Consider the following 10,788-nt stretch of genomic DNA (forward strand, 5'->3'; position numbering starts at 1 on the left):
TTAAAGTCACTAACTTGGTATATATAGATCAATAAGAACATGGGACTCCCTTTTCGTTATATAGAATCTGAGAGATATGTAACAGCGGTTGACTCAGCTGGCCGCCTTAGGCAACAATACTCCGCCGCAAGCGAGGCGCTGGGGGCCCGACAGCTTATACTATTGTGATTTAGGCAAATGTAGGATGGATATTAGGCCAAGCGAGGTCTCCGAAGGACTCGTAAGCTCAGGGGTAGGAAGCACCTTCTTATACCATTCGCTCGGTGGTCTATCTAGTGGAATACTACTTGAAGTAGATCAACTATCTAGGATTCGGAGATTCGACCGGCGCCGTTCGCCATTCTGTTGAACAGATCCGGTCGTTAGTAGTGCGAATTCGGCCCTTCATCGGACGATTGCATACAACAAAGCTATTCGCACTGTAGGCGAGCGGAACCAAAATCACAGTATACACTATAGATTTTAATTACAGAAAGAATTTAGGTTTTTAAATAATGTATTCTGTTCTACCTTATATATAATTCTTCTAATAATCTATCTACCTGCCTATTTATACATCTACTTATGGAGTGCTATGGGCATACGACATTTTAAGTGAGATATATGACGGAAAAAGAACTTTTCGGACACTACAAACTTCTGAAGTAATATCAAACGAGTGTTATTTGAGACCACAGCAAACCGTTTCATTCCAACATGTCGTTCACTCTTCATTGACGATCCCCTGAGACGCCATTCGAATCAACTCACGACTCCTCAGACGCTCGCCCAGTTTCGAAACTATCTCATCCATTGCCACCCGAACCTCGACCTGCTCGAGATATACGGTTGTAGCATGTTCGATGAGATTGATTTTCGTGTACTCATGCAATCCAATGTCCTGCAGCCCTGAGTCCACATTAAGGCGAAAGTAACTGTTCGCGACTCTACGGTTCACATCTTCGTCAACCGCCCAATGAGACGTAAATTTCCTCGCTGTGTCCTCAGCTGCAGCTTGCATCCCGTCGGGGCGTGTAAGGGATCCACCCTCCATTGCCCTCATGTGAGCTTTTCCTGTCCCGATAGAGATAAAACACGTCACTCTATTTCTCAGCTCATTCCCACCAAGGTGATATATATGTTTTGCCTCTGACTCCACCTTCTCTATTGGGTTATTTGCGCCAATTCCACCGTCAATAAATTGACGTCCGCTAATAGTAATAGGATGGAAGTAGCCAGTGGCTACAGAAGTTGCGAGAGTCGCGTCCAGAATTGTAACGGAATCAAAAGCTGATTCTCCTGATGTATAGCTTCTAAGGCATTCAATCGTATCAGGGCCCTCAGAAAGCACACGAACAAATCTATTCATACAGATAAGCAAGCCAATCCGTGATCCTAATATGTAGACATCACTTACACGTTGCATTCAGGTTCAGGTTCATTAAGCGGGGCATCTTTCGGAATGCTTTTGTTATCAAGAAAACACGTGAATTCGTTTGCCAGCTTTTCCGAATCGTATTGAGACATAACCCATTTAGGAAGAAAGCGTAAAACCCAGCTGAAAGGGGTCCAATGTGGTGCCTTCGTAAAAATATTCTCCATTAGACAATTGAACGCTTCAATACAATCATCAATATCCATCTTAAGGCGGCCCAGCATGATAGCAATGAGCCTATATATGTCAGCTATTCTGATAAAAATAAAGTATAGATAGTCATACCCGCCTGCTGCAGTCCCCCCTACAAGATCAAATACTTGATATAGTCTAACCTCTTCAAGTCCGTTAACTCGACGATTTTTATTCAAGCCATTTATGATTTTTTTTAGGATTAGGAGGGTTGACAGGCCACGGACACCCCCGCCATCAAGAGATAGCAGACAGATAGGATGGTCTTCGTCAGAATGTCGGCTAGCCATTTCGCAATTGATGTTATCGGATCTTAATCTTCAGAATATGCAAAGACGATAAAGGGAAATAGCTCAGGTGGCAATTTGTTGGCAATTTGTTGGCACTAGGACGTTTCTAAATACACAAATTAAAGTCTGAATAACGTCATCTCAACCATATGACTAACCGGGCATCGGATTCGGTTCGCCTTACACAAAATACCCAAAAGTATAATTTTTACGTTGTTTCACCAACTGTATGGTACGGGATCAACTAATTTAGTTACGCCTTCCCTACCACAAAATAGACAATCGAAATCATATACTTTTGCTCTCTGTTCGCCAGGGGTACCTGAGAGTCCCTGTGAACCCGCTAAACACCGCTAAACACCGTGACCTGAAGAAGCTATGCTGTTCTAATTGAGTCCATTTGGGAAGTCCTAGGAGAAGACTCGATCTAGAATCTACCTGGTCCCATGTCATTATTGGATGATTCCGTGGAATCACTAAGTCTGATGGATGGTTTGGCGCGATGTGGTCCAATCTATTCCAGCGGAACAGGAAATTATACCTGGATGACGAACAGAATCGTTATAACCGAATCCCGCGGTGTATTCCAACAAATAAGACAAGCTCTAGTAAACATCGAACATTGGGATCTCGACCATGTTATGATGTAAAAGCTCATGCTTTATTCGTTGCTGACATACCATCCCAAGACAGACATCGTTATATTTTACAAGGCGCTCTGCCCCCGCCTTTGATTAAACATTCATATTTGTCAAGCTACTATTAAGTTTTGTTCAGAAATATCTGGAGCTGCATAACAACCAACAATTCCTAAATGGACAACCGAATGCGTAATGAGAACACCCGTAAGAACATTTTGTCTCTTGATGGCGGCGGTGTTCGTGGTCTGTCAACCCTTCTAATCCTGCAAAAAATTATGGACCGGTTAAACAGTGATCGCCGAAGGAGTGGACGTAATGAAGTTAAACCATGTGATGTCTTTGATCTTATAGGGGGAACTAGTACTGGCGGGTATATCTCTCCTATATCTTTTTTTCAGAATACACTAATATTATCAGGCTTATTGCTATAATGCTCGGCCGTCTTAAGATGAACATTCAGGATTGCCTTGAGGTTTACACAGGATGGATGGGTAGCATTTTTAAGCCTAAACATTGGATACGAGTTGGTTGGACAGGTCAGATCATCTCAAAATACGATTCAGAAAAACTAGAAAATGCGATTAAGGATGTGCTGAAACGAGTACAACTACCGTATGATGCACTTCTTAAACCCCATCAGGATGAAGAACGACCCAGAAGTGACGTGTAAGTATTATTGGAAGGGAATAAAACCACTTGCTTACCTGCATGATAGATTCGTTTGTGCGGCTCCTTCTTCTGGTTCTGCAATTCATTGTTTTAGAAGCTATACTTCAGACAGATCAGCCTTCAATGAAGATGCTACTATTGTCGAAGCAGCACTCGCAACTACAGCAGCCACTGGCTACTTTGATGCTGTTACTACTATTAATGGCCAGTTTGTTGATGGTGGAATCTATGCAAATAACCCTGTGGAGGAAGCTGAGATTGAAGCCATTCATAAGTGGTGTCACGGTACAGAATCGCTGAAGGGTAAAACTAATTGCTTCATTTCAATTGGGACCGGGAAACTGGACGACAGAACGATTGAGAAGTTTTTTATCCGATTCTTCCGCAAGACGCTGGTTGCAATCGCAACAGAAACAGAATATACAGCAGAAAAGCATATCGAACGATGGCAAAACGCCTACACTGAGAAGCGATATTTCCGGTTCAACGTTAATGAAGGATTAAAGGGAGTAGGTTTGGAGGATTACAACAAGGAACAGGAAATCAAACAAGCTACGGGGTATTATTTAACTGGCGCGGGAGTACGGGTGGCCATAGAGGATTGTGCACATGCACTATCAGTGGAGGAAAGTAGCCACTAATCCATGGGGTGCACACTTGAAAAGAGTGTCTGCTTTGATTGAATTCTATGCCATTTTCCAGAATGACATGGCTCCTAGGAGGTCGAAGAACCTGTTAGTTAAGCAATTTCCTTGGTCCTAACTAAATAATGGGGAGGAGATTAAAGTAGGACGGCACTCTCTCTTCTGTTGTAATCAATGCGATCAGTTTAGCGGCGACATGGTAGAAGCGATGGGTGACAGCTGTGCAGACATATCAATAATATTATTAATAGGATATGCAGAACAACTAGCTCTAATGAGTGATTTTGGTTCTTGAGTGATCACGCGCAAAATGCCTCCTGCATACAGTTTGTCATGACGTCGGCATCGTCTCATCTAATTGTGCAAAGTTTAGTTAACCAGTGGGCGCCTTCATCTTCGGAAACACCGGATTCTGCTTGCGGAAATACCAGGTTGTGATTCATGCGTGGTCGTAAACTTTGTGGACCGGATATAAACTTAGCGACCAGCCTAAAAATTGTAGTTTAGTTAATTTTATTGAAATCAGGTTGTTACCGTTTCTATTCTCAACAAAAAGAATAGCATGATGACAGACGACAGATTGGAGCATGCGAAGATCGGGTCCTGGTTCCTCGGCCCCCGGGCTGAGAACCACGAGCAACTCAAAGCATTCTTGGCTTACATCCTTGAGAAACACAGGGAAGCGAGGTCAAATATATACATATACGATCCAGATTTTATTACTCCCGAGATGCAAAGAACTCAAAGCTACCATGATTCCATCAATCGTCTTTGGAGAATGGTCAAATTTCTGACTAGAAAGCTGGCGAGCCATTCCATCCCATTCTGGTCTCCTAGATACAATGCACACATGAACATGGACACGGCTATGCCTGGCATAATTGGCTGTGAGCAGCTCCCTTGGCACCCGAACTATCCTACGAGTATTAGCACTGAGACGTATAAGATATGGCTGCAATGTTGTACAATCCAAATAACGCGGCACCTGAAGGCAGCCCATTGACGACCCTAATCGAACGGAAGGTTGGACAAGAGCTTTGCCAAATGCTGGGGTATAGGACGGAACGAATCGAACAATGCGATACATCGTGTGCGTGGGGACACATCACATGCGTGAGTGGCATTCTTTGGTCCCGTGGAACTCTTCGCTTTGTGATTTGAATTGACATTGTTATAGGATGGCTCGGTGGCAAACCTGGAAGCTATTTGGGCAGGTTGGTGCTACGTCCTCTTCCAGATGGCAGTGATGTGCAGCTGCTCACTCACGGTCTCAATGTCTGACCTAGTTTCTAGCCCGCAATCTCAAGTTCTACCCTTTGTCCCTGAAGTTAGCGATGGAGACTGGGAACAGATTAGATTTCCTTGGCACAATCGAACCACCATTCACCCTAGAGAACTGCAAGGGAACCAAGAAACTGTTCAAAGAGCTATCAACATGGGAGCTCTTGAACCTTAAGCCGTCGATAACACTCGATATTCCCACTCGTCTCTACAAGGAGTATGGCATCTCGCCATCGTTTCTGGAATCAGCCATAGGCCCATACCTTGTTCAATCGATCGGTATAGATCCCCTGGAAAAAAAGTTCAATATAAAGAATTCTGCAAAGTTCTGCATCAGCATTGGGAGGCACTACTCTTGGCCCAAAGGCGGAGGTAAGTGAACACTGCCACAAGGCCCTTCTCCATCTTATTTTGCAAACTCTAGCACTTATCGGCATTGGATCGGAGAGCTTTGTTAATATCAACGTCGACTTGCACGCTCGCATGAATATCCAAGAGCTTAAGAGGTATCTCGACTCATGTGTACCAGATGCTGAGGATGATCGGACTCCTGTCTTCGGTGTAGTTGCGATTATGGGATCCACTGAACACGGAGCGTGCGACCCACTGAAAGAACTGGTTGGTATTCGCGAAAGCTACGAAGAGAAAGGCCTCTCGTTTCTCATCCATTGTGACGCAGCATGGGGTGGATATTTTACCTCCATGCTCCGTACACCAACTGAAACGTTACATCTGCCATATGTTCCAATCATGGCACTGAAGCCGCATACAGAAGAACAGCTGAGGGCCCTTAAAGATGTTGACAGCATTACTGTAGATCCTCATAAGTAAGTAACGCAGTGAAATCTAATTGAAACGTGGTGTCCTGGATAAGAGTTAAGATGTTACCCAGATCCGGCTACGTGAACTATCCTGCTGGTGGTCTTTGCTACCGTGATGAACGGCTGAAATGTCTCATCACTTGGACTAGTCCTATAGTTTTCCATGCGGGTGATGCGCTCGAGAGTATGGGCGTCTATGGTGTGGAAGGAAGCAAGCCAGGCGCCTCGCCGGTTGCCGCCTGGCTGACTCACAACACTTTGAAACTCAACAGTGAAGGATATGGAAGACTACTTGGTGAAGCTATCTTCACTTGTTCAAAGGTCAGTTACACTCCCAAGAGCGCAGGCAATAATTTAACGTAATAGCAAATAGCTCTACTGCCACTGGGCTACTATGACCCGAGAAGATACAGATCTAATTGTTGTCCCATTTAACATGCTCCCAACAGAACAGAATAATGCTAGTCCAGAAGCTATTGAGAAGGAAAAGACATTGATTGAAAAGAGGATTTTAGGCGTGAGCAATGAAGACTTGATGAGGGACTCTGTAGCGGCGGATCTGTTGAAGGATTTAGGCAGCGATTTGATGATCAACGCCTTTGCTTGCAACTTCAGAGTGGACGGAGAAGCAAATACCGATGTGGTTAGTAATTACGAAAGCTCATTGCTGCGTGATGCCGGAGGGCTGACTCTTCGGAAGGAAGAGGCCAACTATCTCAATAAGCGAATATTTAAACGTCTCTCGGTTTCAAGTATGTACGACGCCGTCGAAGAGAGGCCACTATTCATCACTGAGTCAACTTTTGCACAAGATGTGTATGGAGACTGCCTTCGCAATTACAAGCGCCGTCTTCAGTTGGGCGAGACTGCTGGTGGAGATTTGGTGTCTTTAGTTAACGTGACCATGAGCCCTTGGCCGAGCGATTACCCATTCCTAAGGGATCTGGCTGAGACATTTAAAAGGGTGGCGAACCAAGAAGTCCAGGTAAAGTACCTGTTCCGTGGATGGATCTTGTCGAGAAGGGTTCTGACCAGATATAGCGATGCGTGAAGCGTAACCGGCTCACAAAGGACATCCACGGGTTCATCATGCAAGGGTGTAATAAACTCTTTCTCGTCCATCTTTCTATGTTCAACATGGCCAATCATCGCCGGCAACTCATCGTTACAGCCGAGATACCGGAGAGGATAATGAGTCAATATCGAAACCTTCGCGCTGAGAATCCTGCCAAGTTCTACAGGCTAACAAATGTGAAAGAGGCATATCTTGAAGAGCTTCAGCACGCGAAATCTTTTGAGGCGAGAATGGATGAGGGGACCCAAGAATCTGACACAGCCCCGCTAGCGACGTTCAACGTGAAGAATGTGAACGTTGTTATCGATAAGTCGCTCAAATCCGACCACCTCGAGAAAAACTATCCAAAAATGATGCCATTTTATGTTTACGGCAGTGAGCAGGAATACCACATAGATCATGTGCTCAAGAAATCCCCCAATGCGCAGTTGACTGCTGATTGCGTCACGGTCTCAGTGAAACCCCCATTAGAGACTGAACAACTCGAACGTGGTGTGGTTGCACGACTCCGGAATGTGTTCGAAAGACCTTTGCAGCCGCTGTAAGTTTTATGTGTTTTAAAACTGTACTTTTCATGACTCCCACTAATAGCTAAGGCCAACATACGAGGGTCAGATCGTACGTAACGTGCCGGGGCTGTCGTTCGTGCCACACCGCAAATATGAGGTAGAAATGTTTGACACCTACGCAAACTTTCAGAACCAGGGTGAACCGATTGCGACCGGAAACATCATGTTGGGGTATCGCGTGTACGCCGATTGGTTGGAGATAAACAAAGATCCTACAGAGACAGTCAAGTAGTCACCCACCCTGTATTTGTTGTAGTTCAGAGGAAGATTGTGTGACCTTGAAGATTTGAGCTTTCCCATACATGTACTAGGACCTGAGCTATTGTCATTCTGTACCCTAGTGCGTGGTGCACCCGACCCTCGTCCTATTTATGCGCCCGCTGATTCGTCCATTCTCGATGTTCCGCGGTGTGTACTCCCGCTCGGATGGTGTGCGTGTTTATTGATTTATATAGCTACATTCCATATTATTTTTTAATATAGAAGCCCTTATGTCTATTTTATTAATAATAAGATAACCTGTCAATATTCTACGTGACAAGAGTACAATCTTTATCGCGTCTAACGTATCTCACTACCAAGTCGGCCACACCACCGAGTCGGCCACCATCTACCAATACCAGCCCGCAGCCTAAATATAAGAGCGTTTATCAACCAAATAACTGCATTTCTAAATAAAAACTAATTACTAAGTGGATTAGGACATCTAACCCTAGTATGTCCCCGATTATGACAATTAGAACACTGCGGTGGCACCTGTACCCGCCGTCTAACTGTAGGAAGTGCAGGATCTATAGGAAGTGCAGCTTGAGCCTTATCAATCTTATCCTTATACTGGAATCGCTCTAGGCCTTCCTAAATAGCTATCCCCTCTGTAATAGCTAGCTGTCTAGTAAATAGCTTCTGCTTTTGATCTCTCTATTTATTATTAGTACAGTATTTGTGTATTTCTTCCCGTGCAAGAACAAGCTTATTAAGAGTCAATTTATAATCTTTAATAATCTTGTCTAATTGTTCTTCTAGCAAAGATAAAGAGCTTTGGGTAGAGTGACTTAACCTAACCGTCATAACCTAGCCATAACCTAACCTAACCGACCTAGGTACAACTAGATTAAGGTTAAGAGACCTCTTAACCGCGGTTAACCGTAGGCTAGGGTAGATTAGATTATAGCGGTTAGATTAATAATTATAGATTAATTAGTAATTAATATACTATAATTTTATAATATTTATTATATTTTTTCTAATTGATTTTACTTATAATATTGTTACTGCGATATATTTATTTATTTATTTATTCAATCAAGTTTAACGTCCATATGGAGCCAGTTGGCTATGACAGATAAATGTGTCTGGGCAGTGGTCTAGACCACTGCCCCTAATTTATGCTAGAAGCTCTATAAGCTCCTACTATTCTTTATATATTTGTTCTGGTCCTTTTCCTCGCCCGATCCACCTATCTGCGCCAGAGTATTTGGGCTGTGCCCTCCTTGGTATTTATTACCTGTTGGGTAACTTCTAGATATGTCTAGGCTATCTCTCCTACTATCCTTCTTCCCTACTCTCTGTTTTCTCTACTAGTCCAAGATCTCTTAGATTGTCTCTAGAGATTCTATCTATCTTCCTGGCTGTCTTTTCTGGGAAGTACCCAGTCTTTGTTGTTACAAGGAACGCTATTAGAGCCTTTATAACTCTCTGATTCTTAAAGAGACGGCTTTCTGGAGCTATCTCTTTTTGTCCAGGTGGTTGTACTCCTGCCTTTGTTAGGGCCCTATACAGGGTCTGTTATTGGTGGTACTATTGTCTGTATTTAACTAGTAGATGACCTGCTGTTCCCTGAGAAGCTTGGTAGTTCTGATATCTAGGGAGGTTCTGAGCTCCTATCCGACTAAGATAGGTTAGTACTGCTGTATACCCAATTTTCAGCTGGTAATATCGATGTATAAGCTGTTTGGGGACTACTCCCGCTACCAGATCTAGTTTCCAACTCTTTTATGGCTGATATCGCTGCTGAGCTCTGTCAGACTGTCTCTCTAGGATCTGTATAAACTATTTTTGTCTTTGGGCCTGGTTTGCCTCTGTATATATTCTGTGTAGGTAGACTAGACTCAGGCTTCTATCTGTATCTCTTGAAAGGGGCTTTTTAGTAGTAGTTTAGCTGCTTGATCAGTTTTCTTATTTTCTAGTACTCTCTGATAACCTGGGACCTATTGAATAGTAGTCAGATATCCCTGAATTATTAGTCTTTGGGCTATATTATGAGTCTGAATTACCTATCCTTGTCCTACACCAGTTCTGTTGTCTTATAGCCTAGCTATCGCTGCCCGGGAATCTAATAGAACCCTGATAGGGCCCTTATAGTCCACCTGCTCAGCTATCTCGAGTGCTTTACATACCCCTGCTAGTTCTGCATCAAAGATCTCCTTTCCCTGTCCCAGAGATATCTGCTTGGTTGTCCAGGTGCCTGAGGGCTGTTGCCATGCAATACCTGCCCCTGTTTGTCCATTATCGAGGCGTGACCCATCTGACCATATAGTTAGACCTTTATACAGGGTATTTGCTTGCTGAATAGCCTCTGTCTCCGTAGGCACTAGTATAGTGCCCGGAAATGCTTTTGGGAAGGTCTCTACCGTTTCCTCAAATCCTGCCGATAGATCTGTCTTCAGTATTTCTGCTAACTTAGCAGCTAGATACTGTCCTAGGTTCCATAGCCCTCGTGCCTTAGGGCCTTCAGCCCATATTCGATCGTCTAAGGGCTGTTCCCCGGGCTGCGCATAGCAGTCACCATTGCGGAAGCTAATAGGCAGTATAGCTCGTGTTGGGTGTCCCTCAGGCAGTCCTAGTAGTCTTAGGCCATATTGTCTCTGGCGTTTGTCTAGTAGCACTGCTGCTGGAGAAAGGGCTGCTTCTTTGATAAGTGGTCCAATAGGTGTAGTTCTCAGCATGCCTGTAATTGCGCGTGCCTGTCGATTGACCAGGTATTGGACCCCTTTCAGTCTATCGTTTTGACCCTGCCACCAAAGCTCTGCTCCATATAGTACAACCGCTTGCACTGCAGCTACTTGAATACGTTGGACAAGACCTGGTGATAGCCCTTGGTCTCGGCATAGACTTTGTACCTGTGCCTCCGCCCTGCGGGCTTTGCGCAGACAGGTATAGTAGTGCGCTTTAAGGGTCAAACCCCTATCTAGC

General features: G+C 44.2%; 3 protein-coding genes across 3 annotated transcripts; 2 read left to right on the forward strand and 1 right to left on the reverse strand.

Annotated features, from left to right (window-relative positions):
* Positions 1-649: 649 nt before the first annotated feature.
* On the reverse strand, positions 650-1,943 carry BDV27DRAFT_86151 (acyl transferase/acyl hydrolase/lysophospholipase). The gene is made up of 3 exons (XM_032077794.1): positions 1,700-1,943; positions 1,397-1,651; positions 650-1,340 (listed from the first exon to the last, which is right to left on the reverse strand). The coding sequence occupies exons 1-3, from the start codon at positions 1,894-1,896 to the stop codon at positions 704-706; spliced, it is 1,089 nt and encodes a 362-aa protein (XP_031920545.1). The 5' UTR covers positions 1,897-1,943; the 3' UTR covers positions 650-703.
* Positions 1,944-2,645: 702 nt separating this feature from the next.
* On the forward strand, positions 2,646-3,887 carry BDV27DRAFT_86155 (phospholipase). Its single transcript, XM_032077795.1, has 3 exons — positions 2,646-2,907; positions 2,955-3,203; positions 3,253-3,887. Exons 1-3 carry the CDS (start codon positions 2,711-2,713, stop codon positions 3,845-3,847), a joined length of 1,041 nt encoding a protein of 346 aa, XP_031920546.1. The 5' UTR covers positions 2,646-2,710; the 3' UTR covers positions 3,848-3,887.
* A 498-nt stretch (positions 3,888-4,385) lies between these two features.
* Positions 4,386-8,079, forward strand: BDV27DRAFT_139289 (pyridoxal phosphate-dependent decarboxylase family protein). Its single transcript, XM_032069421.1, has 10 exons — positions 4,386-4,737; positions 4,797-4,963; positions 5,028-5,064; positions 5,144-5,503; positions 5,556-5,958; positions 6,024-6,273; positions 6,326-6,595; positions 6,653-6,937; positions 6,994-7,568; positions 7,624-8,079. The coding sequence occupies exons 1-10, from the start codon at positions 4,413-4,415 to the stop codon at positions 7,826-7,828; spliced, it is 2,877 nt and encodes a 958-aa protein (XP_031920547.1). The 5' UTR covers positions 4,386-4,412; the 3' UTR covers positions 7,829-8,079.
* The last annotated feature ends 2,709 nt before the right edge of the window (positions 8,080-10,788 follow it).

Source organism: Aspergillus caelatus, assembly GCF_009193585.1.
Source record: "Aspergillus caelatus strain CBS 763.97 unplaced genomic scaffold BDV27scaffold_452, whole genome shotgun sequence".
NCBI lineage: Eukaryota > Fungi > Ascomycota > Eurotiomycetes > Eurotiales > Aspergillaceae > Aspergillus > Aspergillus caelatus.

Bases quoted from the DNA above. Each gene is read 5' to 3' on its own strand.
- BDV27DRAFT_86151 (XM_032077794.1), bottom strand. From the start codon at position 1,896: ATGGCTAGCCGACATTCTGACGAAGACCATCCTATCTGTCTGCTATCT. The intron at 1,652-1,699 runs GTATGACTATCT...TGACATATATAG, and splicing joins GGGGGGACTGCAGCAGGCGG to GCTCATTGCTATCATGCTGG. The intron at 1,341-1,396 runs GTAAGTGATGTC...CTGTATGAATAG, and splicing joins CCTGAACCTGAATGCAACGT to ATTTGTTCGTGTGCTTTCTG.
- BDV27DRAFT_86155 (XM_032077795.1), top strand. From the start codon at position 2,711: ATGGACAACCGAATGCGTAATGAGAACACCCGTAAGAACATTTTGTCT. The intron at 2,908-2,954 runs GTATATCTCTCC...TAATATTATCAG, and splicing joins GGGGGAACTAGTACTGGCGG to GCTTATTGCTATAATGCTCG. The intron at 3,204-3,252 runs GTAAGTATTATT...CCTGCATGATAG, and splicing joins GAACGACCCAGAAGTGACGT to ATTCGTTTGTGCGGCTCCTT.
- BDV27DRAFT_139289 (XM_032069421.1), top strand. From the start codon at position 4,413: ATGATGACAGACGACAGATTGGAGCATGCGAAGATCGGGTCCTGGTTC. The intron at 5,959-6,023 runs GTAAGTAACGCA...GATGTTACCCAG, and splicing joins ATTACTGTAGATCCTCATAA to ATCCGGCTACGTGAACTATC. The intron at 7,569-7,623 runs GTAAGTTTTATG...CTAATAGCTAAG, and splicing joins GAAAGACCTTTGCAGCCGCT to GCCAACATACGAGGGTCAGA.